Below are 24283 nucleotides of genomic sequence, written 5' to 3' on the forward strand. Positions count from 1 at the left end.
ACATACAATTGTTGAAGTATTCTTTTATATTTCTACAAGTTTAGCAGTAACAACTCCTCTTTCAATCATAATTTTAGTAATCTGAGTCCTTTCTGCATTTTTTCTTAGTCAGTGTAGTTAAATGTTGTCAATTTTCTTGATCTTTTCAAAGAGCCAGCTTTTGCTACCCTGATTTTCCCTACATTTTGTATTCTCTATTTCCTTTATTTCCATTCTAATCTCTATTATTCCTTTGATCTCTTTGCCTTGGGTTTGATTTGCCCTTCTTTTCTTAATTCCTTAAGGTAGAAGGTTAGATTATTGATTTCAGATCCTCTCTTTTTTTGTTTGTTTTAATATAGGCATTTATAAAAATAAATTTCTGAGCACTACTTTCACTGGATCCTAAAAACTTTGGTGCACTGTGTTATATTCATTTATCATAAGGTATTTCCTTTTTTCTTTTTTTTTTAACTTTTTATTTTATTTTTTAAAATCTATTTATTTACTTATTTATTTTAGTGGCTGTGTTGGGTCTTCGTTGCTGCACACAGGCTTCTCTCGTTGCGGCAAGCGGGGGCTACTCTTCATTGTGGTGCGTGGGCTCCTCTTGTTGAGGAGCACAGGCTGTAGGTGCATGGGCTTCAGTAGTTGCGGCACATGGGCTTAACAGTTGTGGTTCATGGGCTCTAGAGTGCAGGCTCAATAGTTGTGGTGCACATACTTAGTTGCTCCATGGCATGTGGTATCTTCCTGGGGCAGGGATTGAACACGTGTCCCTTGTAGTGGCAGGCAGATTCTTAACCACTGTGCCACCTAGGAAGTCCCATCGCAAGGTATTTTCTAATTTCCCTTGTGATTTCTTCTTTGATCCATTGGTTAGGAGTGTGTTGTTTAATTTCCACATATTTATAAGTTTTTAAATTTTCCTTCTGTTACTGATTTGTAGTTTCATTTGACTGTGATCAGAAAAGATACTTTCTATTTTGACCATTTAAAAATTGAGACTTATTTTGTAGCCTTACATCTATCCTGAAGTATGTGCCATGTACACTTGAGAAGAATGTGCATTCTGTTATTGTAGGGTGGAGTGTGATAAATATGTTAGGTTTGTAATTGTTGGTTTATAGTGTTTTTCAAGACCTACCTTTTTGGTTAATTTTCTTTCTAATTATTCTATCCATTACTGAAAGTGGGGTATTAAAGTCTCTAACTATAACTGTTGAATTAATGGACTGAAAATTTTATTAGAAAATACCTACATCTCTAGCAACAATTTTTGCCTTAATGTTTATTTTGTTTAACATTAGTATAACCAAATCAGTTCTCTTTTGTTTACTGCTTGTATGGTATGTCTTTTTCCATCCATTTACACTTGACATAGTTGTGTTTTTTAACCAAAGCATTTGTCTTTCAGGCAGCATACAGTTAGATCATGATTTTTTTAAAAAAAGTTCATTTTGCCAGTCCTTACCTTTTGTTTGGAGTGCTTAGTCCATTTATACTTAAGGTAAAATTACTGATAAGGTAGAATTTACTTAGCTATTTTGTAAATATCCACTTCAGTATTTGTTTTCTACATCTTTGTTGTTGTTGTTCTTCCACCATTCCTTCATTACTGCCTTCTATGTGCAACAGATATTTGAGCTATTTTGTTAATGGTTGCTTTGAGGATTATAATAAACACCTTAATTTACAAAAGTCTAGTTTGGATTGATATCAACTTAATTTCAATAGTATACAAAAACATTGCTCCTGTATAACTCTGTTTCTTCCCCCCTCACCCTCGTGCTATTACTTTAATATAAATTATATCTTTAAACATTGTACACCTGTGCAGAAAAGAGTTAACACAGCAGGCCAAGTTGCTTATCCCTAGAAAGGCCTGCATATAAGGTAGCCCTTGGTTGGTGTTTAGATTTCAGGAGTGTTCCAATCAGTAACTGATAAGAGAGTCTCACTGTGTCTAAAATATCTGTGCAAAAATACAGTTAATGCTGAACACCTGCCTTGCTTCTGAGAGTCTAGACTTTGGGGAAGTGCTAGGCAGAGGCTGCCTATATGACCAGCCCAAATTTAAAAATTGGGTGCTGAGTCTTTAACAAGCTCTCATGATTGGCTATTATGCATATTTCATACATGTTACCACAATTCATTGCTGGGAAACTAAGTGTGTCCTGTGTGACTCCATTGAGAGAGAAGCCTTGGAAGACTGTACCTGGCTTCCCCTGGAGTTTGCCCATGTCCAATTCTCTTTGCTGTTTTTGCTCTGCATCTTTTCACTGCAATAAATCCTAGGTGTGCATACAGCTATATGCTGAGTCTACCACTGCTCCTGGTGAATAACTGAATCTAAGCATGGTCTTGGAGACGCCCAAGACAATGCCTACTACCACAGACTTAAATTTACTGCTTTATGCAGTTGTTTCAAAAATCAAATAGGAGAGTTATTAAAATATAGTTATGTTGTTTTTTATATTTACCTATTTGCAGATGATCTTTATTTCTTCATGTGGATATAAGTTACTGGTTAGTGTCCTTTCATTCCAGCCAGAAAAAAAGATTCCCTTTAGTATTTCTTGTACAATAAGTTTTCTAGAGATTAATTCTCTCAGTTTTTGTTTATCTGGAAATGTCCTGCTTTCTTCTTAATTTTTGATAGTTTTGTTAGATACAGATTCAAATGATAGTCTTTCTTTCGGCGTTTTAAATATGTCAATTCACTGCCTTCTCTCCATGGTATCCAGTGAGAAATCTGCTTAAATTATTGAGGATACCTTTGTATAACGAGTTGTTTTTCTCTTGCTGCTTTCTAGATTCTCTCTTTGTCTTCTGACAGCTTGATCATAACATTTCCGTCTGGATCTCTTTGAGTTCAAACTACTTGGAGTTTTCTGATTTTCTTAGATGTGTAGATTAATGTTTTTCATCAAATTTGGTAAGTTTCCAGTCACTATACTTCAAAAAAAAAATCTTTCTGTTCCTTTCTCTCTCTTCTCTCCCTCTAGGACTCTATGTGTATATTGGTATGCTTGATGGGGTTGTACAGGTTCCTGAGGCTATCTTAATTATTCTTCACTCTTTTTCTTTTTGTTCCTCAGACTGGAAACCATTCTTTCTTCTTCCTGCTCAAAATGGCTGTTGAGCCCTTGTAACAAATTTTTCATTTCACTTATTGTACGTTTCAACTGCAGAATTTCCATTAAGTTCTTTGTAAAAAAAATTCTATCTAATTATCGATATCCTCCATTTGGTGAAACATCATTCTCATAGTTTCGTACAGTTCTTTAGACATAATTTCCTTAGTTCTTTGATCATATTTAAAATACTTCATATACTAACTACAACATCTGGACTCCCTTAGGGATAATTATTATTGACTGCTTTTTCCCCTGTGTATGGGGCATATATTCTTCTTTGCATGTGCCATAATTTTTGTTGCAAAGAGTACATTTTAAATAACACAAAGTGGCAACTGTGGGAATTGGATTCTTCCCCTCTCCCCAAGGATTTTTGTTGTTTCTGCTATTGTTGTGACTTTTCTGAAATCATTTTGTAAAGTCTGTATTCTGTTATATGTGACAATTGCTAGGTCAGCTTGGTGGTCAGCTAATGATTAGACAGAGATTTCCTTAAATATCTGGAATCCATACGTCTCCCATTCTTTGCCAAGAGGCTTTGCATGTGTTTTGGACACATTTTTGAGCCTCGATCAGGTAGGTAACAACTCTACTTTAGTCTTTACTTCCTGCTTTAGCAGACCCTCAAGATCACACAGACATGAGAGCTTAGGGCCTTCGTAGGTCTTTTGATCACGTGCACATCCCTGGTCATGTGCCCAGTCCTACACATATGAGTGGCCTACTAGAGTCTCAGGAATATGTCAGAACTTTTAAAGCCCCCATGGACATCTCATTTCCCAGCTTTTCTCTTTAAGCTTTTCAATTAGTTTGTTATTTGTCCCAATTTTCATTCATTGTCTCAGGAAGCTGTGAAGTTAAACAACTGACTAGGTGAGTTCTGAGACAGGTCAAATAAAAACATTCTTGTGAAGGGGCTCTTTCAAGGAACTACCAGACAGGTTTCACAATGACAATTCTCCAGGAGTAAGATCCAGCCCTTTCTGTGGCTTCACCATCATGTGAGACCACTGTAAACTTGGAGAGAGGGGGATGGGAACTGTGCAAGTTAAAATGCCACAAAACTCACTGTTCTTGGTGAGATTCAGCCATTTTCATAAATGTTTCCTGGAATGCTGTAATTAGGTTAATTTCTAGAGTTTTGAAAAAGCTGATAACTATTTTGTCTTTTTCTCATTGCTTTGATAGAGAATTTTCAGAGGCCTTTACTTTGTCATTTGCATGGTTCTCACTCAATTTGCTTATATTCTGTTAAGAATATTTATACCTATAGTCATGACAGATATTGGTCTGTAGTTTTCTTTCTTTCCTTCCTTCCTTCCTTCCTTTCTTTATCTTTCTTTCTTTTCTTTCCCTTCCTTTCTTTCTTTCTTTCTTTTTTATATTGCCTCCATCTAGTTTTAGTAGGCTACTGCAGGCTTCATACAATGAATTGGGAAAGGTTCCATCATCTATATTCTAGAAGAGATAGAACTGGTGTTATTACTTCTTTAAATGTTTGGTAACATTTGTTAGTGAACCCATCTGGGTGGAGATTTTTTTTCAGAGGGTTTTAAACTAAAAATCAAACTTCTTTAATAGAAGACTATTCTGTTATCAATTTCATCTTGAGTAAGCTTAGTACTTTGTGGGTATTCAGAAATAGTCCATTTCATCTAAGTTGTAGAATGTATGTGTATAGAGTTTTCCCCATATTATCCTTTGAATGTCTGCAGGATATGTAGTAATATCACCTCTTTTATTCCAGATATTGGTGGTTTGTGGCTTCTCTTTCTTTTTGGTCAATTTACCTATAAGTTGGTAGATTTTATTAATCATTTTAAAATTGATTTTATTGATTTTTTAGTTTCACTGATCTCATTGACTTATATTCTTATCTTTCTTTACCTTTTTTTGTGTGCTTTACATTTATTCTGCTCTTCTTTTTCTAGCTTAAGGTAGAAGTTTAGATAATTGATTTCCTATCTTTCTTGTTTTTGAAAATAAATATCTAATGATATAAATTTCCCAGTGAGCACTGCTATAGCTGTGGCCCACAAATTTTGATATGATTATTCTCATTTCTGGTGCGTTCAAAACATTTTCTAATTTTCCTGTTTTTCTCATGGAGTTTTTAGAAGTATGTTCCTAATTTCCAAGTACTTGGACACTTTTATGCTATTTTTCTGTTACTGATTTCTAGTTTGTTTATTTCCAGTATGGTCAAAGAACATACTTACTTTGATTTCAAATCTATAAAAATATTTTAAGTTTATCACCCAGGATATTGTCTACATTGGTACATATTCCTTGTGTTTATTTTGCTACTGTTGGGTAGAATGTGCTATAATGTCAATTCAATCTAGTTGGTTAGTAACATTAAGTCTTCTATCTCTTTATTGGTTTTGTGTTTTCTACTTCTATCTATTACTGAGGGGAATTATAAAGTCTCCAACTATACTTGTAGATTTGTCTCTTTGTCTATTCAGATGTCAGCTTTTGTGTCATGTATTTTGAAGCTCTGTTTTTAGGTGCATACACAATTAGGATTCTTAAGTCTTTTTGATAAATTGACTGTTATCATTATGCAATTTTCCTTTTAATACCCCTGTAATTTTCTTTGCTCTGAATTCTACTTTGTCTTGATATTAATATAGTTATTCCAACCAGTTCATTGGCATTTTGAATTCTGGTCTTCTTCCCCGAACTGTCTACTATTATTTACTTTTCAGAGGGCTCAAATAGCTGCTCCATGCATTCTATTTAGGTTTTAAAGATAGTACAGAATGTACTTACTCCATCTTATCTAGAATTAAAACCTCTAGACTCTTTAAAAAGTTAATTTTAGCTTGTAAATTTTAATTTTTAATCAAATAAACAAGCATAATTTAAAAGTCAAACAGTATTATAATAGTTTTAATAAAAATAGAATTCTCTTTTGCCTACCCACACCACATCTCCAATTCCCGATCTCAGAAACAATTAATTTAAAATATCTTAGATAGTTCTGGTGGTCATTTGCCTCCATATTTCTAAATAACATTTATACTACTACTACTTCTTGGTTTTTAACCATTAGAAATAATGTACTGACTCTTCCTGTAGGAGATGTTTATCTCATATCACTGATAACTTCACTACCTCTCCATTCTCCTAGTAGCGTTATATCACAATTCTTCTGTAAATCAATACTCAGTGGATTACCATCTACAGATGAATTATATGATGCACTATGATTACATTTCCTTTCCTGTACAAGATGCTTTTGTCTGCCTTGGAGTTAATAACTCTCCCTCTCTCCTTTTTTGCTTAATTTTCTATGTTTTCTATAACTAATTCCCACTTTATCACAGCTGTAAGAATTTTTCTCAATATGGCTGAAACCTCCGTACTCAAAAACCAATCTAGACTACTATGGGACTGCCACACAGATTCATTCTAGAGCTTTCTTTTTTGTTTTGAGAATTCCACTTTTCTGGGTTGAAACTCCAGTTTCCTGCATACTTCGTATTCCTCTTTCTGAATTTTCTCTTCTTTGATGGAGAATATCTTTCGGTAGAATCCCGAGGAAGTATGCATTTGAAGCAAATGTTTTAGGTCCTTTAATATTGAATACTGAAAGCTTTATTCTGTCTTACAGTTTATTGGTCATTTGGGTTGCTTAGAACTTAGATTGCAAGTCAAAAATTTCCCTCAAATAATTGAAGATAATTTTCAACTGTCTTCCAGGTTCTAGTGCTGCTTTTAAGAAGTCTGTTTTAATTTTGATTCCATATCTTTTGTATGAGAGTTGTCTTCTTCTCTCTGGAAGGTTTTTGGACCTTTTCTTTACCTTAGGTACTTTGAAACTGCATAGTGAGGTGCTCTGTAGCTTTTCCCCCTTTACTTGTACTTGAGTGAACCCTTTCATCAGGAAACTATATCCTTCAATTCTGAGCATTTTTCTTGAATTATTTCTTTGACATGTATCTTTCTCTATTTTCACTAGTCTCCTCATATGGAGCTCCTATTTATCAGAAGTTGTTTCCTGCATACTGATCTTCTAATTTTCTAGTTCTTCTTTTCCATTTTCTTTCTCTTTGATTTTTGGATGTGGGAAATTTCAATTTTCTCTCCTAAGCCCAATACTGCATTTAAAATTTGTTGCTACCATATTAATGTCTAGGAGCTTTTTCTTATTTTCTGTTCTTGTTTTATGGAGGCAATATCTTACCTCCCTATCAGTGTTACCGATAGAATTTTTTAAAGTTTTCTTCTATCCAAGGGTTGGCAAACTGTAGTCCACAGGGAAAATCTGGTCCACATCATGTTTTTGTAGAGCCTGCAATCTAGGAATGGTATTTACATTTTAAAGGTTAAAGAAAAAACAAAGAAGAATATGGATGCAGACTGTATGTGGCCTAAAAACCATAAAATATATACTTGTCTGGTCCTTTACAGTACTATTGCACTATTTCTGTTTTCTACAAGTTCTTCCACCCTGCTTTTGTTTTGTTGGTATCATTTTGGTCTCTGTTTTTCATTTTATAGACTTTCTCTGAATATCTGGTGAAGACTCCATGTACTTGTTTAAGAGCAAGGCACTAAAACACTGATTGGCAGCTTTGCATACATGGGTGGGGCTTATAGGCTCCAAGGCTTTGCAGTAAGGTAGGAACAAGGCCACTTTGTTACTAAGTGTAGGTCCTTATTCATGGGGTGGTCAGTTTTCTTAGAGAGGAACAATGTACTTTCCTGCCTTGAAGACATAAGATTGATTGTCAGCCTACTCAGAGCTGAGAAGAAAAAGAGAATGGAGTTCTCACATTCAGTAGGTAGACTTTTCTTACCCCCATATTTAATACATCCTTAGCTGTACCTGTAGTTAAAGAATATATAGACTCTCTAGTTCATTCTATCTAGAGAGTAAACCTGGGCGGGGGAGGGGGCTTTCTAACTACTTCTTATACTAACTTGTAGCCAATCTTTAGTTTAACACTACTTTAACTGACACTTTAGAGCACCCAGCAAGTCCTAAGCTTTTCCATGCTTGAATCTGGAAGATCTTGTTAGCTTTCATGACTATAGATTTAAATTTCAGCTTTCCCTTGCCTGCTAAGTCATTCAATCATTCATCTGTTTTCCACTGTTCAAAATTTATTTACAGCTCATCTGTCATTGTTTCTTCTCCCACTCTTTTCAACTTTATAGGTTTGACATTTTTATTCCTTTACTATCATGGGATTTTGAGAGGGGGTGAAAATTAACATAAATGTTTGATTTTTCCATAGGGACTTAAAAAATCTAAATTTTATATGACATTCTTTTGTGATATTTTAAAGTAATCCATAGGTTCCAAGGCATCAGACCAACCATAAAATTGGGCAGGATAGGAAGATGGATATTGCCAAATATTACATTAACAGTGTTGAAAATCAATGCAAAGTCAGTGTGCTATTCTATTTTGGTCCCACCTTAAGTTTATGTTTAAAGTGTCCTACAGCTGAAAGACATTTAAGTTAACAAAACAGTTCACAGAAAAAGGTTTTACCTTTTCTTTTTTCCACTGTTTTCATACTGCCTTGCTCAAATGAATTATGCCCACTTGAGACAAAGATTATACTTTAGTAAAGCAGTCCCGTTAGGAAACTTATAGTGCAGTTGTAACCTGGTCACAAAACCATCTGGCACATTCCTGAATGCTGTTATTACATTTCATGGACTTATATTACTTCAAATGTTCTAACAGTCCCATGTGGGCTTAAACAAAAGATAACATTTTTTAAACTCAATTTGTTTCTGCTTACTTTAGTCCTTCTAGACATATCCCTTATAAGAACAGAGCCTTAGTATAAGCACCTTTTATGTCAATCAATACACATTACGAGTTTTACCAAACGATGTAAAACATTCACTTGATTTTTTTAGTGAATGTTTCTTTGTAATAAGTCGCTACTTGTTGATACTGTTTCCCTGAAAATCAGTACAATGACCATTGCGCTATCCACTTTTTAATTAATAAAATACTGAAACTATAGTATTATACATCAATATTATAAACACATGCTTTTTTTGAAATGCTCAAAAAGTATGTTTTGAAGCTCTAGAAGCTCTCTGGCCAATATGGTATAGCTGGAAAAGCACTGAAACTGGCATTTTTCACTAATTCAACAAGCACTTATTATGCATCTATGCCCTAAGATGGTTACTTAGAATGTAAAAACGTCTAATACATGTTTAGGGAAGCAGAGAGATATATAAACAGGCTATTCCAATACAATGAGATATATACTATAATAGAGACAAGTATAAAATGCTATGGGTTTCCTAAGGAGTAAATAACTAGTTGAAGAAATAAAAAAAGTCTTCATAAAGGACATGACCTCTTCACAACTAGTTTTGACTGGTAAACTTGTCAAATGAATTGTATGGTAACTTGTATACCAAGGCAAAGAGTAATGAAATTTAATAGCTTAATAGTAAGATGTCTATATTTAATAGTGAGAATTTTCGTGGATACAGGGTAGGACAGAAGGATGAAAAAGCAAGTCTTAAGGTTTTAAATGTAGGTGGGGTCAAGACGTGAAGGTGCATTTAGTAGCTATGTGACGTTAGACAAGTAATTTCATCTTTCACAACCTGTTTAATATATGTAGAAAAGGTTTATAAATGACAAAATAGGATACAAATGTACTTTTGCTTCATGGTTTCTTAAAATTCATGGCATTGCTTATATTAAGAGAAAAAATAATCAACTGAGGTAAAAATATTTATTTTCCTGAAGTTAAGCATAGTGACTAAAAGTCAAGAATTTTGGAACAAATATTCAGGCTCCCTTAGGAACTATTTGCTGAATATTAAAATTCAAATAAAACAAACAGGTCAATCAATAGGAAGAGACAAAGTAAGTAGATGAAATGCTTCAAGAACAATTTCCAGTGCAACTTGATGCCAAGTACCAGTGGGATTTCTAGGCAGAGAAGGGCAGCACCTTAACCACATCAATAGGTTAAACATAGAACTGAATCATTCAGTTTGAAGAGAAACAAGTGCAGAATATTATTCTGAAATGATGGGGAGGGGAGTGGGTAATGTGTTCTAGGACAAATCCAGCTGTTGCAGTTATGTCATCAGCATATGTAAATCTGAACTCACATGCAATCTGGTATGCTTATGTATAAATGAGCTAATATGAAGAAATAAGACACCTGAGAAAAAATCTAATTCCTAGATTGGTTAGGGCAGATAATGCTTACCTGTGAGTCTTCTGGCTAAACCGAAAATGTGTCAAATGGCCATGCTTTCATGATTTTACACTTAACCTGTGTTCATCTATGTGAATTATCTGAATTTTATTTGTACATGGTTATTATATGGTTAAACTAATTACAACTTCACAACTACAGAACATAAAATGTTAAATTAGATTATAAATAATTTAATAATTATAGTGTTTATAAATTTAAAGTGCTGATGTCCTGTGCACCATGTGATATTATGGTATAAAATGGTGATTTAAAAACTAGTTCCAAAAAGCACAAATCTTAATGGACCAGAATCTTCAGAAAAAGGAGTACTATAATTAAATTTTACTGTTAGTTGCTGTGAATTCTTTAGTATCATGAATACAGTTTGTTTTATCTCTTCTTAAATGGTTTTTACCCATAAAATCATCATTTAGGTTCTGATGTTCACAAGATAAAATTTTATTGCTTGGTGGTGAGCTTCTATAAACATTTACTGAGAACTTCTGTTGTACACTCACTGACCAATCATAAATCTTTAAACTTTAGCAAATATTGAGTTTTATTTTGGGTTTCATTTATTCCATTGACTTTCAACTTTCACTTCTGACATCTACCACTGAAAATATACCAATTCTTAGGGTTCTAGTGAAATAAAATTCCATCAAATTTATTATAAGGAATAAAGTAGCAAGGCTGGCTCTACACATAGTCCTGGTCAGAGATAATATTACAGTAATGTTACATTAAATTTTACTCCACTTACCTACCAAGGGCCTGGTTTAAAGCCCTGTATGCTTGAATTTCGTACCACTGACGACCTGGTAAAAGACCTCTTAATTTTGAATGCTGGTCATTATATTGTCGCTTTAGTTCAACCTAATAATTTAAAGATATATAAAAAATATAGTAGGTAATTGAAGCTCATTTAAAAACTCTTATTAACTTCTAACATTTTAAATATCATTTAATTAGGGTAGAAAGATTTGCTTTTCAGTACTAAACTTTTTTCAGTTCACTTAAAACATTTCTGTTCATCTTTACATTACCTAAATTCCTACATGCAGTTAATTAATTAGCTGTGTGATGTCAATCAGTTTTATTGAGAAATAATTTATATATGATAAAATTCACAAACTTTCAATGTACATGTAGATAAATTTTAATAAATGTATAGTCATGTAACCACCACCACAATCATAATTTAGAATATTTTCACAACCTAAAAACTCCTTCCTATCCCTAGTCAGGCAATTTCCTTTATCACTGACCCTGTCAACCAATGACCTATTTCCTGTTTTGCCTTTTCTAAAATTCTATGTAACTGTTATTATACAGTATGTAATCATTTGTGTCTGTCTTTTTTCACTTCGCATAATGATTCTGGAATTCATTCATGTTGAAACATATAACAATAGTTCATTATTTTATGTTTATCCAGCCTGATAATCTCTGTTTTTTAATTGGGATGTTTGGGCCATTTACATTTAATATAATTATTGTTATGATTTGGTTTAAATCCACAGTGTAGAATGCACATTCTTCTTAAGTGCATATGGAACATTCTCCAAGATAGATTATATGTTGGGCCACAAAATAAGTTGTAAAGAAATTTAAGATTGAAATTACATCAAGTAACTTTTACAACTGCAATGGTAAGAAATTAGAAATTAATAACATGAGGAAATTTGAAATATTCACAAATACCTGGAAATTAAAGAATATGTAACTGAACAACCAATGGGTCAAAGAGGAAATCAAAAGAGAAATCAAATAGTACCTTGATACAAATGAAAATGGAAACACAACAAACCAAAACTATGGGATGTAACAAAAGCTGTTCTATGAGAGAAAGTTTATACCAAAAATGCCTACATTAAGAAAAAACAGGGCTTCCCTGGTGGTGCAGTGGTTAGGAATCTGCCTCCCAATGCAGGAGACATGGGTTTGAGCACTGGGCCAGAAAGATCCCACACGCCACAGAGCAACTAAGCCCGTGCACCACAACTACTAAGCCTGAGCTCTAGAGCCTGCGAGCCACAACTATTGAGCCCATGTGCCGCAACTGCTGAAGCCTGCGTGCCTAGAGCCTGTGCTCTGCAACAAGAGAAGCCACTGCAATGAGAAGCCCATGTACCACAACGAAGAGTAGCCCCCACTCACTGTAACTAAAGAAAACCCATGTGCAGCAACGAAGACCCAACACAGCCAATAAATAAATAAATTAATTTTTTAAAAAAGAAGAAAAAACAAAGATTTCAAATAAACAACATAACTTTACATCTTAAGGAACTAGAAAAAAAAAGAACAAGCTAATCTCAGCAGACAGAAAGAAACTACTAAGATAAGAGCAAAAAAAGTGAAACAGGGACTTCCCTGGTGGCACAGTGGTTAAGAATTCACCTGCCAATGCAGGGTACATGGGTTCAATCCCTGGTCCAGGAAGATCCCACATGCTGCGGAGCAACTAAGCCCATGCACCACAACTACTGAGCCTGTGCTCTAGAGCCTGTGCTCCTCAACAAGAGAAGCCACTGCAATGAGAAGCCCTCGTGCTACAACAAAGAGTAGACCCCACTCGCCACAACTAGAGAAAGCTCACGTGTAGCAACGAAGACCCAACACAGCCAAAAATTAAAAAATTTTCCTAATTAAAAAACAGGAAAAAGAAAATCAATGAAACTAAGAGTTGTTTTTTTAAAGATAAACTTTTGCTAATTAATTAAACAAAAAAGGACTCAAATAAAATTGCAAATGAAAGCAAAGATTACAAATGATACTGCAGAAATATAAAGAATCCTAAGAGACTACTGTGAACAATTATATGCAAAAAAAAAAGGATAACCTAGAAGAAATGGATAAATTCCTAGAAACAATCAACCTACCAAGACTAAATCATAAAGATATAAAAAATCTGAACAGACCTATAACAAGTAAGGACATTAAAGCAGTAATCAAAAACCTCCCAGGGACTTCCTAGGTGGCGCAGTGGTTAAGAATCCACCTGCCAATGCAGCAGACATGGGTTTGATCCTTGCTCGAGGAAGATCCCACATGCCACGGAGCAACTAAGCCCATGCACCACAGCTACTGAGCCTGCACTCTAGAGCCCGTGAACCACAACTACTGAGCCCATGTGCCACAACTACTGAAGCCCACATGCCTAGGGCCCACCTCCACAACAAGAGAAGCCACAGCAATGAGGAGGCTGCGCACTACAATGAAGAGTAGCCCTTGCTCACCACAACTAGAGAAAGCTCGTGTGCAGCAATGAAGACCCAACTCAATGAAGACTCAATGCAACCAATAAATAAATAAATAAATTTATTAAAAAAATAAATAAAAAATTAAAACAAAACAAAACAAAACAAATTAGAAACCTCCCAAAGAAAAGCTCAGACCAGATAACTTCATTGGTGAAACTGAAATTCTACTAAGCATTTAAGGAGGAATTAACACCAATTCTTCCCAAATGCTTCTGAAATACTGAAGAGGAGGGAACACTTCCAAACTCATTTTAAGAGGCCAGCATTACTCTCATACCAAAGCCATGTAGGGACACTATAAAAAAAGAAAATTATAGGCCAATATCCTGATAAACATAGTAGCAAAAATCCCAATACCAACAACAACAACAACTGAATTCAATAGCACAGTAAAAGCACATCACAATCAAGTGAGATCTATCCCTAAAATACAAATTGGCTCAACATACATAAATCAATAAATATGATACACTACTGTAACAAAATGAAGGATAAAAATCATATTATCTCAATAGATGCAGAAAAAGCATTTGATAAAATTCAACATCCTTTCACGATAAAAATTCTCAAAAATTAGGCATAGAGGAAATGTACCTCAACATAATAAAGGCCATATAACAAGCCCGCAGATAACATCATAATTAATAGTGAAGAGCTAAAAGCTTGTTCTCTAAGGTCAGGAGGTGACAGAGGTGCCCACTCTTACCATTTCTATTCAACAAAGTACTAAAAGTCTTAGCCAAAGCAATTAGGCAAGAAAAAGTAATAAAAGGCATCCAAATCAGAGAGGAAGAAGTAAAATTTTCTGTTTGCAGATGACACAATCTTATATGTAGAAAACCCTAAAGAGCTACCAAAAAACTCTTAGAACTAACAAATGAATTCAATAAGGTTGCAGGATACAAAATCAACATACAAAAATCAGTTGTGTTTCTATACACTAACAACAAACTATCCAAAAAAAAAAAAGAATTAGGAAAACAATTCCATTTATGGATTGGGATAATTAGTATTGTTAAAATGTCCTGATTACCCAAAGTGATCTACAGATTCAAAAAAATCCCTATCAAAATCCAAGTGACATATTTTACAGAAATAGAAAAAAAGAATTCTAAAGTTTGTATGGAACCACAAAAGATCCCAAATAGCCAAAGCAATGTTAGGAAGGAAGAACAAAGCTGGAGGCAACACATTTCCTGATTTCAAACTATATTATAAAACTTGGAGGGCCAGGACAGGGAGGGTGGTGGGGAGTTGCGGGAGGGAAGGGATACAGGGATATGTGTGCAGATGCAGCTGATTCACTTTGGTGTACCTCAGAGATGGGTACAAGAGTGTAAAGCAAATATATTCTAATAAAGAGTTTAAAAAAAAAAAGCTTGAGTAATCAAAATAGTATGGTACTGGCATAAAATCAGACACTCAGGCCAATGGAACAGAAGACAGAGTTCAGAAGTAAACCCATGCATAAATGGTTAACTAATCTTTGACAAGGGCACCAAGAATAGAAAATGGGGAAAGGACAGTCTCTGTAGGAATGGTGGTGGTAAAACTGGATTATCCACATGCCAAGAATGAAACTGGATCTTTATCTTACATCATATATAAAAATCAACTCAAAATGAATTAAAGACTTAAATGTATGATCTGAGACCAGAACATTCCTAGAAGAAAACAGGAAAAAGCTCCTTGGTCTCAGCAATGATTTTTTGGATGTGACACCAAAAGCACAGGCAACAAAAGCAAAAAAAAAAAACAAGTAGGAGTACATTAAACTAAAATACTTCTGCACATGGAAAAGAAACAATCAACAAAATGAAAGGACAACCTATGGAACAAGAGAACCATAATCTGATAAGAGGTTTATATCCAGAACACAGAAGGAACTCATGCAAAACTAACAACAACAACAAAATAAATAAATATAGAAAAGAGAAAAAACAAAAGAAAACCTGATTAAAAAATGAGTGGAAGTCCTGAATAGACTTTTTTTTCAGAGAAGACATACAAATGGCCAATGGTTATATGAAAAGGTGTTTAACATCACTAATCATCAGGGAAGTGCAAATTAAAACCACAATGAGATATCATCTAACACTTGTCAGGATGGCTATTATCAGAAAGACAAGAGATGGGACTTCCCTGGTGGTCCAGTGGCTAAGACTCCATGCTCCCAATACAGGCGGCCCAGGTTCCATCCCTGGTCAGTGAACTTGATCCTGCATACCACAGCTAAAGATCCTGCATGGATCAACTAAGACCTGATACAGCCAAATAAGGAAAAAAAAAGACAAGAGATAACAAGCGTTGGCAAAGGTATGCAGTAAAATGAACCTTTATACACTGTTGGTCGGAACATAAATTGGTATAGCCACTTTGGAAAATGGTATGGATGTTCCTAAAAGAATTAAAAATAGAACTACCATATAATCCAGCAATCCCACTGCTGGGTATATATCTAAAAGAAATAAAATCAGTGTCTTGAAGAGATGTGTGCAATCCCATCTTCACTGCAACATTCTTCACATCGGCAAGATACGAAAACAACCTAAGTGTCAGTGATGAATGGTGAACGGGTAAAGAAAATGTAAAATATATATACACATACACACATAAAGCAACCATACTCCTATAAAAATTAATTTAAAAAAAAGAGCTCATGTGATGTATGGAACCAACATTGTATAAGATCTGGATTGGGAACCCTCCTGTTCTTGGTAAAAAATAAATTATAATACAACTTTAAAATATATGTGTATATACACACATACACACACATATATGCATGTCTATATATAATGGAATAGTATTCAGCCATTAAAAGAAAATCCTGCCATTTGCAACAACATGGATGAACCTGGAGGATGTCATACTAAGTGAAATAAGCCAGACACAGAGAGAAACACAGCCATGACCTCACTTATACATGGCATCTAAACTGTTAAACACATTGAACCCAAGAATAGAATGGTGGTTGGCAGTAGGTGAGGGGTGGAGGAAATGGAGAGATACTGGTTAAAGAATATAAATTATAAGTTATTTTTGGTTATAAGATGAATAAGTTCTGGGATTTGAATGTATAGCATGGTGACTATACTCAATAGTAATGTATTGTATATTAGAAATATGCTAAGACCTTAAGTGTTCTAACCACACACTGAAAAAAATGTTAACTGTGAGGTTATGGTTGTGTTAATTGACCTGATTATAGTAATTTTACAGTATATGAGAATGAGTCAAAAATTATCTGCACTCCAGTTATATTAAAACTTCTGTTGGCCGCACTGTTTTATCAGCGCTTTCTGTTCTAGGCTACTATCTCCCCAGTCACTACTGTGCAGGTGTGAACCTGTTACATCAGTTAATTTGTAACTGCGGTGCGAGCAAAAATGGATGCCCCACTTGTGATTTGCACAAAAGAAGAGCAGCATGCAGTGATTCGTTTCTTGTGGTCTTGGGGTGTACCTGGTGCCATTATTTACCGAATACTTTGTGCGCAGTATGGAGAAAGTGTTTTGTCATGAAGAAGTGTGTATGAATGGATAGAGAGATTCAAGGAAGGTTGCACAACCGTTAGCTATCAAGAAGGAGCCAGGCACCTGTCCACGTCCATGGCTGATGACAACACTGAGCGTACACGTGAAATGATTGTGTTGAATATATGAGTGACAGTGGATTATGCTGCGAATCATTTGCAAATCAGCCATGGTTCTGCCTAAGAAATAATCCACGACAGACTTAGGTTTCGAAAAGTTTGTGCTGAAGCCTAAACTTCCGATTAAACGCAGAGGATTGCTATCCAAGGGCGTTATGATCTTGCATGACAATGTACATCCACACACTTCTGCCCACACTGTTGACACTCTGCAAAAACTTCATTTTGAGGTATTAAAGCATCCTCCCTATAGTCCTGATCTTGTTCCATCGGACTTTCACCTGTTTGGTGCCCTGAAAGCACCCCTACGAGAACGAAGATTCACTTCTGAGGAAGAAGTGAAGACAGCAGTGCATTTATGGCTCACAGCTTTTTAATTGGAATATTATTGCTTTACACTCTTGTACCAGTTTTTGAGGTACACCAAGGTCAATCATCTGTATTTATACACATATCCCCATATCCCCTCCCTCCCTCGACTCCCCCCCACCCTTCCCGTCCCAGTCCTCTAAGGCATCTTCCATCCTCGAGTTGAACTCCCTTTGTTATACAACAACTTCCCACTGGCTATCTATTCTACAGTTGGTAGTATACACATGTCTATGCTACTCTCTCACTTTGTCTCAGCTTCCCCTTCACCCCCTGCCCCCCCAAACCTCAAGATCTCCAGTCTATTCTCTGCATCTGCGTCCTTATTCTTGTCTTGTCACTGAGTTCATCAGTACCATTTTTAGATTCTGTATATATGAGTTAGCATACAATATTTGTCTTTCTCTTTCTGACTTACTTCACTCTGTATGACAGACTCTAGGTCTACCCACCTCATTACATATAGCTCCATCTCATTCCTTTTTATAGCTGAGTAATATTCCATTGTATATATATGCCACATCTTCTTTATTCATTTGCTGATGGGCATTTAGGTTGCTTCCATGTTCTGGCTATTGTAAATAGTGCTGCAATAAACATTATGGTACATGTTTCTTTTGGGATTATGGTTTTCTCTGGGTATATGCCCAGGAGTGGGATTACTGGATCATATGGTAGTTCTATTTTTAGTTTTTTAAGGAACGTCCAAACTGTTTTCCATAGTGGCTGTACCAACTTACATTCCCACCAACAGTGCAGGAGAGTTCCCTTTTCTCCACACCCTCTCCAACATTTGTTGTTTCCAGACTTTGTGATGATGGCCATTCTGATCGGTGTGAGGTAATACCTCAGTGTGGCTTTGACTTGCATTTCTCTGATAATTAGTGATGTTGGACATCTTTTCATGTGTTTGTTGGCCATCTGTATGTCTTCTTTGGAGAAATGTCTATTTAGGTCTTCCGCCCATTTGTGGATTGGGTTATTTGCTTTTTTGGTATTAAGCTGCATGAGCTGTTTGTATATTTTGGAGGTTAATCCTTTGTCCGTCGTTTCGTTGGCAACTATTCAGCCTAAAACATTTTTTAATGAGGGAATATGAAAGGTTGTTGACCGATGGAGAAAGTGTATTGAAAAGCAAGGAGATTATGTCAAAATATGATGTATTTGTCTTTTCTAAAAGTTAATTAAATTCTATAGCCAGAGTGAGGATAATTTTTGACTCACCCTCGTAAAAATAAGGCACCACATTTTACACCTTAAATATATGCATTTTTTATTTGTCAATTATAGCCCAAAGAAATTGGGGTTTGGGGGTGGTGGGAAAGAGGTCCATACAGTGTTGTGGCAAACTTTCTACTGGCCTTGATCCTGGTTTTGGAAAGATGGGCATTTTACTTCCCTAGTAAAGATCTTTCATGGCCTCAAAACACCACAAATAACATTGAAAGCCAAATGAAAAACTGGAAAAAAGTTCTGTTATCTAATATACAATGAGCTCATACACAATCAATAACAAATCTAACTATTAAAAGTAAATAATCTGTGAGAAAGCAAGTCATCAAAGATGAATGATAAATGGCTGGTAACCCACATGAAAAGATGCTCAACTTTACCAGTAAACCAAGAAATGCAAATTTAACATTTCCATTGTTTTTGTTTATAAAATACTGACAAATATTTATCAAATATTTCCAATAAGTACAGATAGATAATATGTACAAGGATATTCATTGCATCTTTGCAATGAAGAAAATTAAGAAACAACCTAAGTGTACATCAAGTGGATCAATAAAATATACTACATTTATTCTGAGATAAATATTTGGTTTTTATATAAAAAGAAATAGATCTATATATTTTGACACGGAAATTTAGCCAGGATATATATTTTAAATAAAAAATCAAGTAAAACACACACACACACACACACAAATGGCCAGGTGTCATGTTAGGAATAAGGACCACAATTTAGAGCAATGACAATTTTAAACTAGCCCCCCAAAAGACTCTAAACCCTAACAAGAACCACAGGGGAAAGAGAATTTAAAGACTGTCCTTTGAGCCTTTCCCAGATCTCCCCTAATATATTGTTAAATAGTGTCCCTGTAAGTTCAAGATGATCAGCTGCTAATTGAACTGCCTACAAAAACAAAAATCAATATTCTTCAGAGAATAGAATCCAGAATCTCTATTACGTACCATTCACAATGTCCACTACAAAATAGAAATTACTAGAAAGATGATCCATAATCAAGAGGCGGACACTAGAAACCAATCTAGAAAGGGCTCAGCTGTCGGAATTAGTAGGCAAATACTTTAAAGTAGCTGTTATAAATATATTTAAATAACTTAAAAACATATGGTTTAATGACTGAACTTTAGAAAATCTCAGCAGGGAAATGAAAATATAAAAGAAGACCCAAATAGAAATTCTACACCTGAAAAATATATAACTTAAAAAAAAATTCATTAGATGGGATTAACAGCATATTGGAGAAGGCAAAATAATTAGTAACTCAAGATAGAGCAACAGAAATAATGCAATACATCAATTAGAGCAAAATAACTTCATACACACTAACAACACTGGTTGGTGTAAAAGAATCAAAGCATATATAAAAGCAGTCAGTGATGATCTAAACAAATTTAAGAATCGGAGTTGAAACAGCACTAATGCATTTGATACAATATTTACTGCCTCAAAGGCTCCACTATTAAAGGCCATCAAGAATTTCTCACTTTTCCGAGTGACTGAATCTACATTCATTTTCTATCTAGGTAATAACACACAGAGATTGTATTAAATTAAACTTATGCTCCTTTTCTGGAACAGAAATCATAATAAATTCTGCTATATAGTCCTTGAATTTGATATTATAATCACACCTCTTTTCAAAAAGACTCATAGTTAATTATGGGGCATAAAACTACATTCCTATTGAAAGAGGTGTCACACCAAAGGGTACCACATACCCAGCCGTCATCTGGTCTTCATAAAAATCTTTAAAATTACAACATCTCAAAAGTGAACTACTTTTACATAAGGTCAGAGAGAATGGTATACACAAATCAGACTGATCTATTCAAATATATGTTAACGAGCTTTTTCCTATAAAACGCTCTCCCATAAAAAGTAAAATGCAAGTTTTTTTTTTTAATTGGAATATAGTTAATTTACAATGTTGTGTTAGAAAATGCAAGTTCTGAGTGAAAGGAAATTATGTATTATGATTTTACAATTTTCATACACTGAAAAAAGGGAGTTATGTTTTAAGCTTCTCTCAAGAATGCTACAGTTAATTATGCCTCAATAAAGCTTAAAAAAAAGAAACTAAATAAGAATGCCGTAGAAACATTAAAAATATGCATTTAAAGTAAAAAACTGATTTAATAAAACAAAGAAATTCTTGATAACTTAAAAAAAACACTTAATTCCGTTCAGTATTTATAGTTTTGCCTGTGTGCAAGGTATCTGTGATAGGCACTAGGAACACAAAAACAAGTTAAAAATATTTTCTGCCCAGCAAGAGCTTACAAGAATGGAAATGAATGAGTACAAATAGCCAGCAAGTAAATATAAATGCTACAATATTAATTTTGATTACAGTGTATATAAAAGTAAGATGAGTTGAGAAATGAAGACATGCTATGAGTTTGATACAAGAGTAATGAGGGCCTTACCTGGAAAGGCAAAAGGAATGGAAAAGAGGCCCAGTTTCTAACACATTTTGAAGTTACATAACTTAAGTGACAAAGTAGATGTGGGGCTTATTAAAGAGAGAAAAGTCAAAAATGACTCCAAAGTTTCCAGCCACTGAGAGAAGGAATCCAGTAACCCACCGAGAGAAGACAAAAAGAAAAGTATGTTTAAAGAAGATAAACTTGGCTTAAGACATGTTGAAGAAATAATTTCTAAACCAAGAATAGACATTGATAATGAGGTTAGCTAATCAGAAAGTCAAAACTGAAAAAAGTGGGAAATCAAAGATCTTAATAATAAATGATAACAATATCTATCAAGCTTCTATAATGTTCTATGTATAGCACAGTGTTTAATAGTGCTTAATAGGTGTTACTATATCATTTAATCATCGCAACAATCTTAAAAAGTAGATACTGTTACCTCAATTTACAGATTAGAAAAATAAAGTTTAAAAAATTAAGTAACATGTGGAGTGTGACCCAGTGTGTAAGTAGTAAAGCTGGAATCTAGTCTATCTCCAGAGCTTGCTCTCTTAAGAGTAAAAACTCCAGAGTCAGCACACTATATAGCTTCTCTCAGTGAGATGTTAGGTAGTCAGTTCTACTATTGCTCACTTTTCCTATTTAAAAATGGAATGAGTATTAAAATCTAATTAAAATAAAAAACAGTTCTCTAATGACAATTTATTCACATAACAAACTGCTAGTATTATAAGTTTACAAATTGACTATAATTCCTAGGAACTAGCTAATACAATGTAAAACAGTAGGAATTGCTCCTTTCAGTCATTCAGCTTTTAAAGATCTCAATAGCATATTTTTGAAGTATAAGCCTAATCAAAGGTACAAAGTTATTTTCTTGAAAAAATTTCGGACTTCCAAGATAAATTAACAATTTACAGTTTTAAAAAGTTGTAAAACTACTCAAAACAAAATCTCTTCAAAACAGTCTATAATACTTTTAACCTTTTGACATATATATAAGTACACTTTTGACAAGTGGCTTTCAAATTGGAAGATAATGCATTTTATTTTATATCCCCTCAAAAGGACGTGTAAAATTTCTAAGTTAAAACTTATAGCTTGACTATAAAGGAAGTAAACTTTCCTTTAAGTATCATAGAATATGCTTTTTAAAGTAGTATAGTGAATAATATGGCACCATAGGAAATATTAGGTAATATTAAAAAAATAATTTCTGACAATTCAGTAATAAAGTATATTATAATATTTAGGGATTAAAGGAATAAATTTTTAAAAATTCTATCCAACTATACCTTTACTACCTATCTCTCAAAACGTTACTAAGCATTTCTCCATATCAACATTATTTCCCCTCCCCCAAATTTGCATTTATCCTTTGTCAGACATAATAGCTTAAGGATTTTCAAAATTTACTACACCATGTTAAGACAAAAACTTTATAATGATCACTCTGCCTCTGACAACAGCTGCTTTAGGAAATATTAGTTAGAAATGAAATATTTAGAGGCAATATAGCAAATACTAGATTAAATAAAATTCTCTCTCATTGGTCTTTTTCATTAAAATGAGTTAATTTTTTCTGTATAACTACATTATTTCAACTTCTTGCAAATTTTCAAGTACTTTTTTTACAATCCAAATGGCCTTTAATTACTGCCAATATTTTACCTAGGGAAATTATTTTAGGTAAAAAGTAAAGAAAAAAAAACTTTTGAAAGTAAATATATATAAAGGCTAACTTTGAAATATTTTTTATTATATAAAGAAGCAGATATTTTAAAATAAATTTAAAAATTATCTTTGGGTGAATACATTTAATTAGGGAAAGCAAAACTAAGGGTTTGGAAAAGGTAAAAAGCCAGTACACCTCATTTTAATGACATCAGAATCTATTTCACTGTACACTTAGGAATTATCAGGCACAAAAATCACTGCCCAATTTAAAATGACATAAAGCATATGTGAAAAAGCCAGTTTTTCCTGCCAGCAAATAGCCTAAATGTTAAGTAAACCAAAGGCTGAAAGGAATTAGCTGAAATGTCAAAAGACAACCTTTTACTTTTACCTGCTCATCCTTATAAACAGATTCTCATCCCTCAGGCATGCTTTCCAAATAAACAGTTTCAATGTGCAGCAGCAAAAGGCCCATGGCAAGCTCTGCCATCTTGTAACTGTCAAAGAGATTAGTCTTTGATCTATTTGGGAGGTCACGTCCACATTCACATTAGCTATACAGTCTAACAGCATTATACCTGTTGACCAATGCTTCTTTAATGCCTAATGAGACAGACATTTTATATTATGGAAGTTAACTGTGAATGTTTTTTCTAAGTTTTGACAGAAAGTAAACACCATAAAGTGAGCTCAAGTGTGGTTTGGAAAGATGATCGTTTAAACCAGTTAATATTACTTTTCAAATACACTTTACAAGGCTTTCCCAAAATAGAAAGCTATATTTAATTGTACACTCTGGAAGGAGTTTAAACCACTTGCTCCCCATCCCCAATAAATTAGTGTATGTGTAATTTTGGAGGAGTGTGTGAACAGGAGAGAGAAGGCAAACTATTTTATCAGAGGTTGCAAACTGAAGGCCCAAAGTTGTTTTTGTGTGGCCCGTACTGTAGCTTAAAATAATCTGAACTATTTGGCAGCTCTCAACTAGCTCACTCATTTATATAATCTATTTAACTCCTGTATCAGCTTATGTTTGTAACCCATTGGTTCAGGTGTCACTGATTTGCAAAACTTTTTTTTTTGTAACAAGAGTTCAACATTCACACAAAATGAAAAAACCCTTAACAAGGTAGTTTCTAGACAACTGAAAATATCTCTGTATCACAGGCTAAACTGATATAAGTAGAGATGAGATCCTGAATAGCAAAGATAGATAATCAAGACTGAAGTGGGACTTAGGGAATTATGTGAAAATACCCATATAGCATTCAAGCAGAAGTTATATGGGTTTGGATTCTGATTTTATCATTT

At 34.2% G+C, this 24283-nt stretch overlaps 1 protein-coding gene across 6 annotated transcripts in view; it reads right to left on the reverse strand.

Annotated features, from left to right (window-relative positions):
• Nucleotides 1–24283, reverse strand: part of BRIP1 (BRCA1 interacting helicase 1) — a 189185-nt gene that overhangs the window by 13046 nt on the left and 151856 nt on the right. For all 6 annotated transcript variants that reach the window (XM_057715256.1, XM_057715253.1, XM_057715254.1 and 3 more), the window contains one exon: nt 11088–11200. In XM_057715256.1, the coding sequence (XP_057571239.1) occupies nt 11088–11200 (113 nt within the window). The remainder of the gene's footprint in view (nt 1–11087; nt 11201–24283) is intronic.

Source organism: Hippopotamus amphibius, chromosome 17, assembly GCF_030028045.1.
Source record: "Hippopotamus amphibius kiboko isolate mHipAmp2 chromosome 17, mHipAmp2.hap2, whole genome shotgun sequence".
In the NCBI taxonomy this organism is placed as follows: Eukaryota; Metazoa; Chordata; class Mammalia; order Artiodactyla; family Hippopotamidae; genus Hippopotamus; species Hippopotamus amphibius.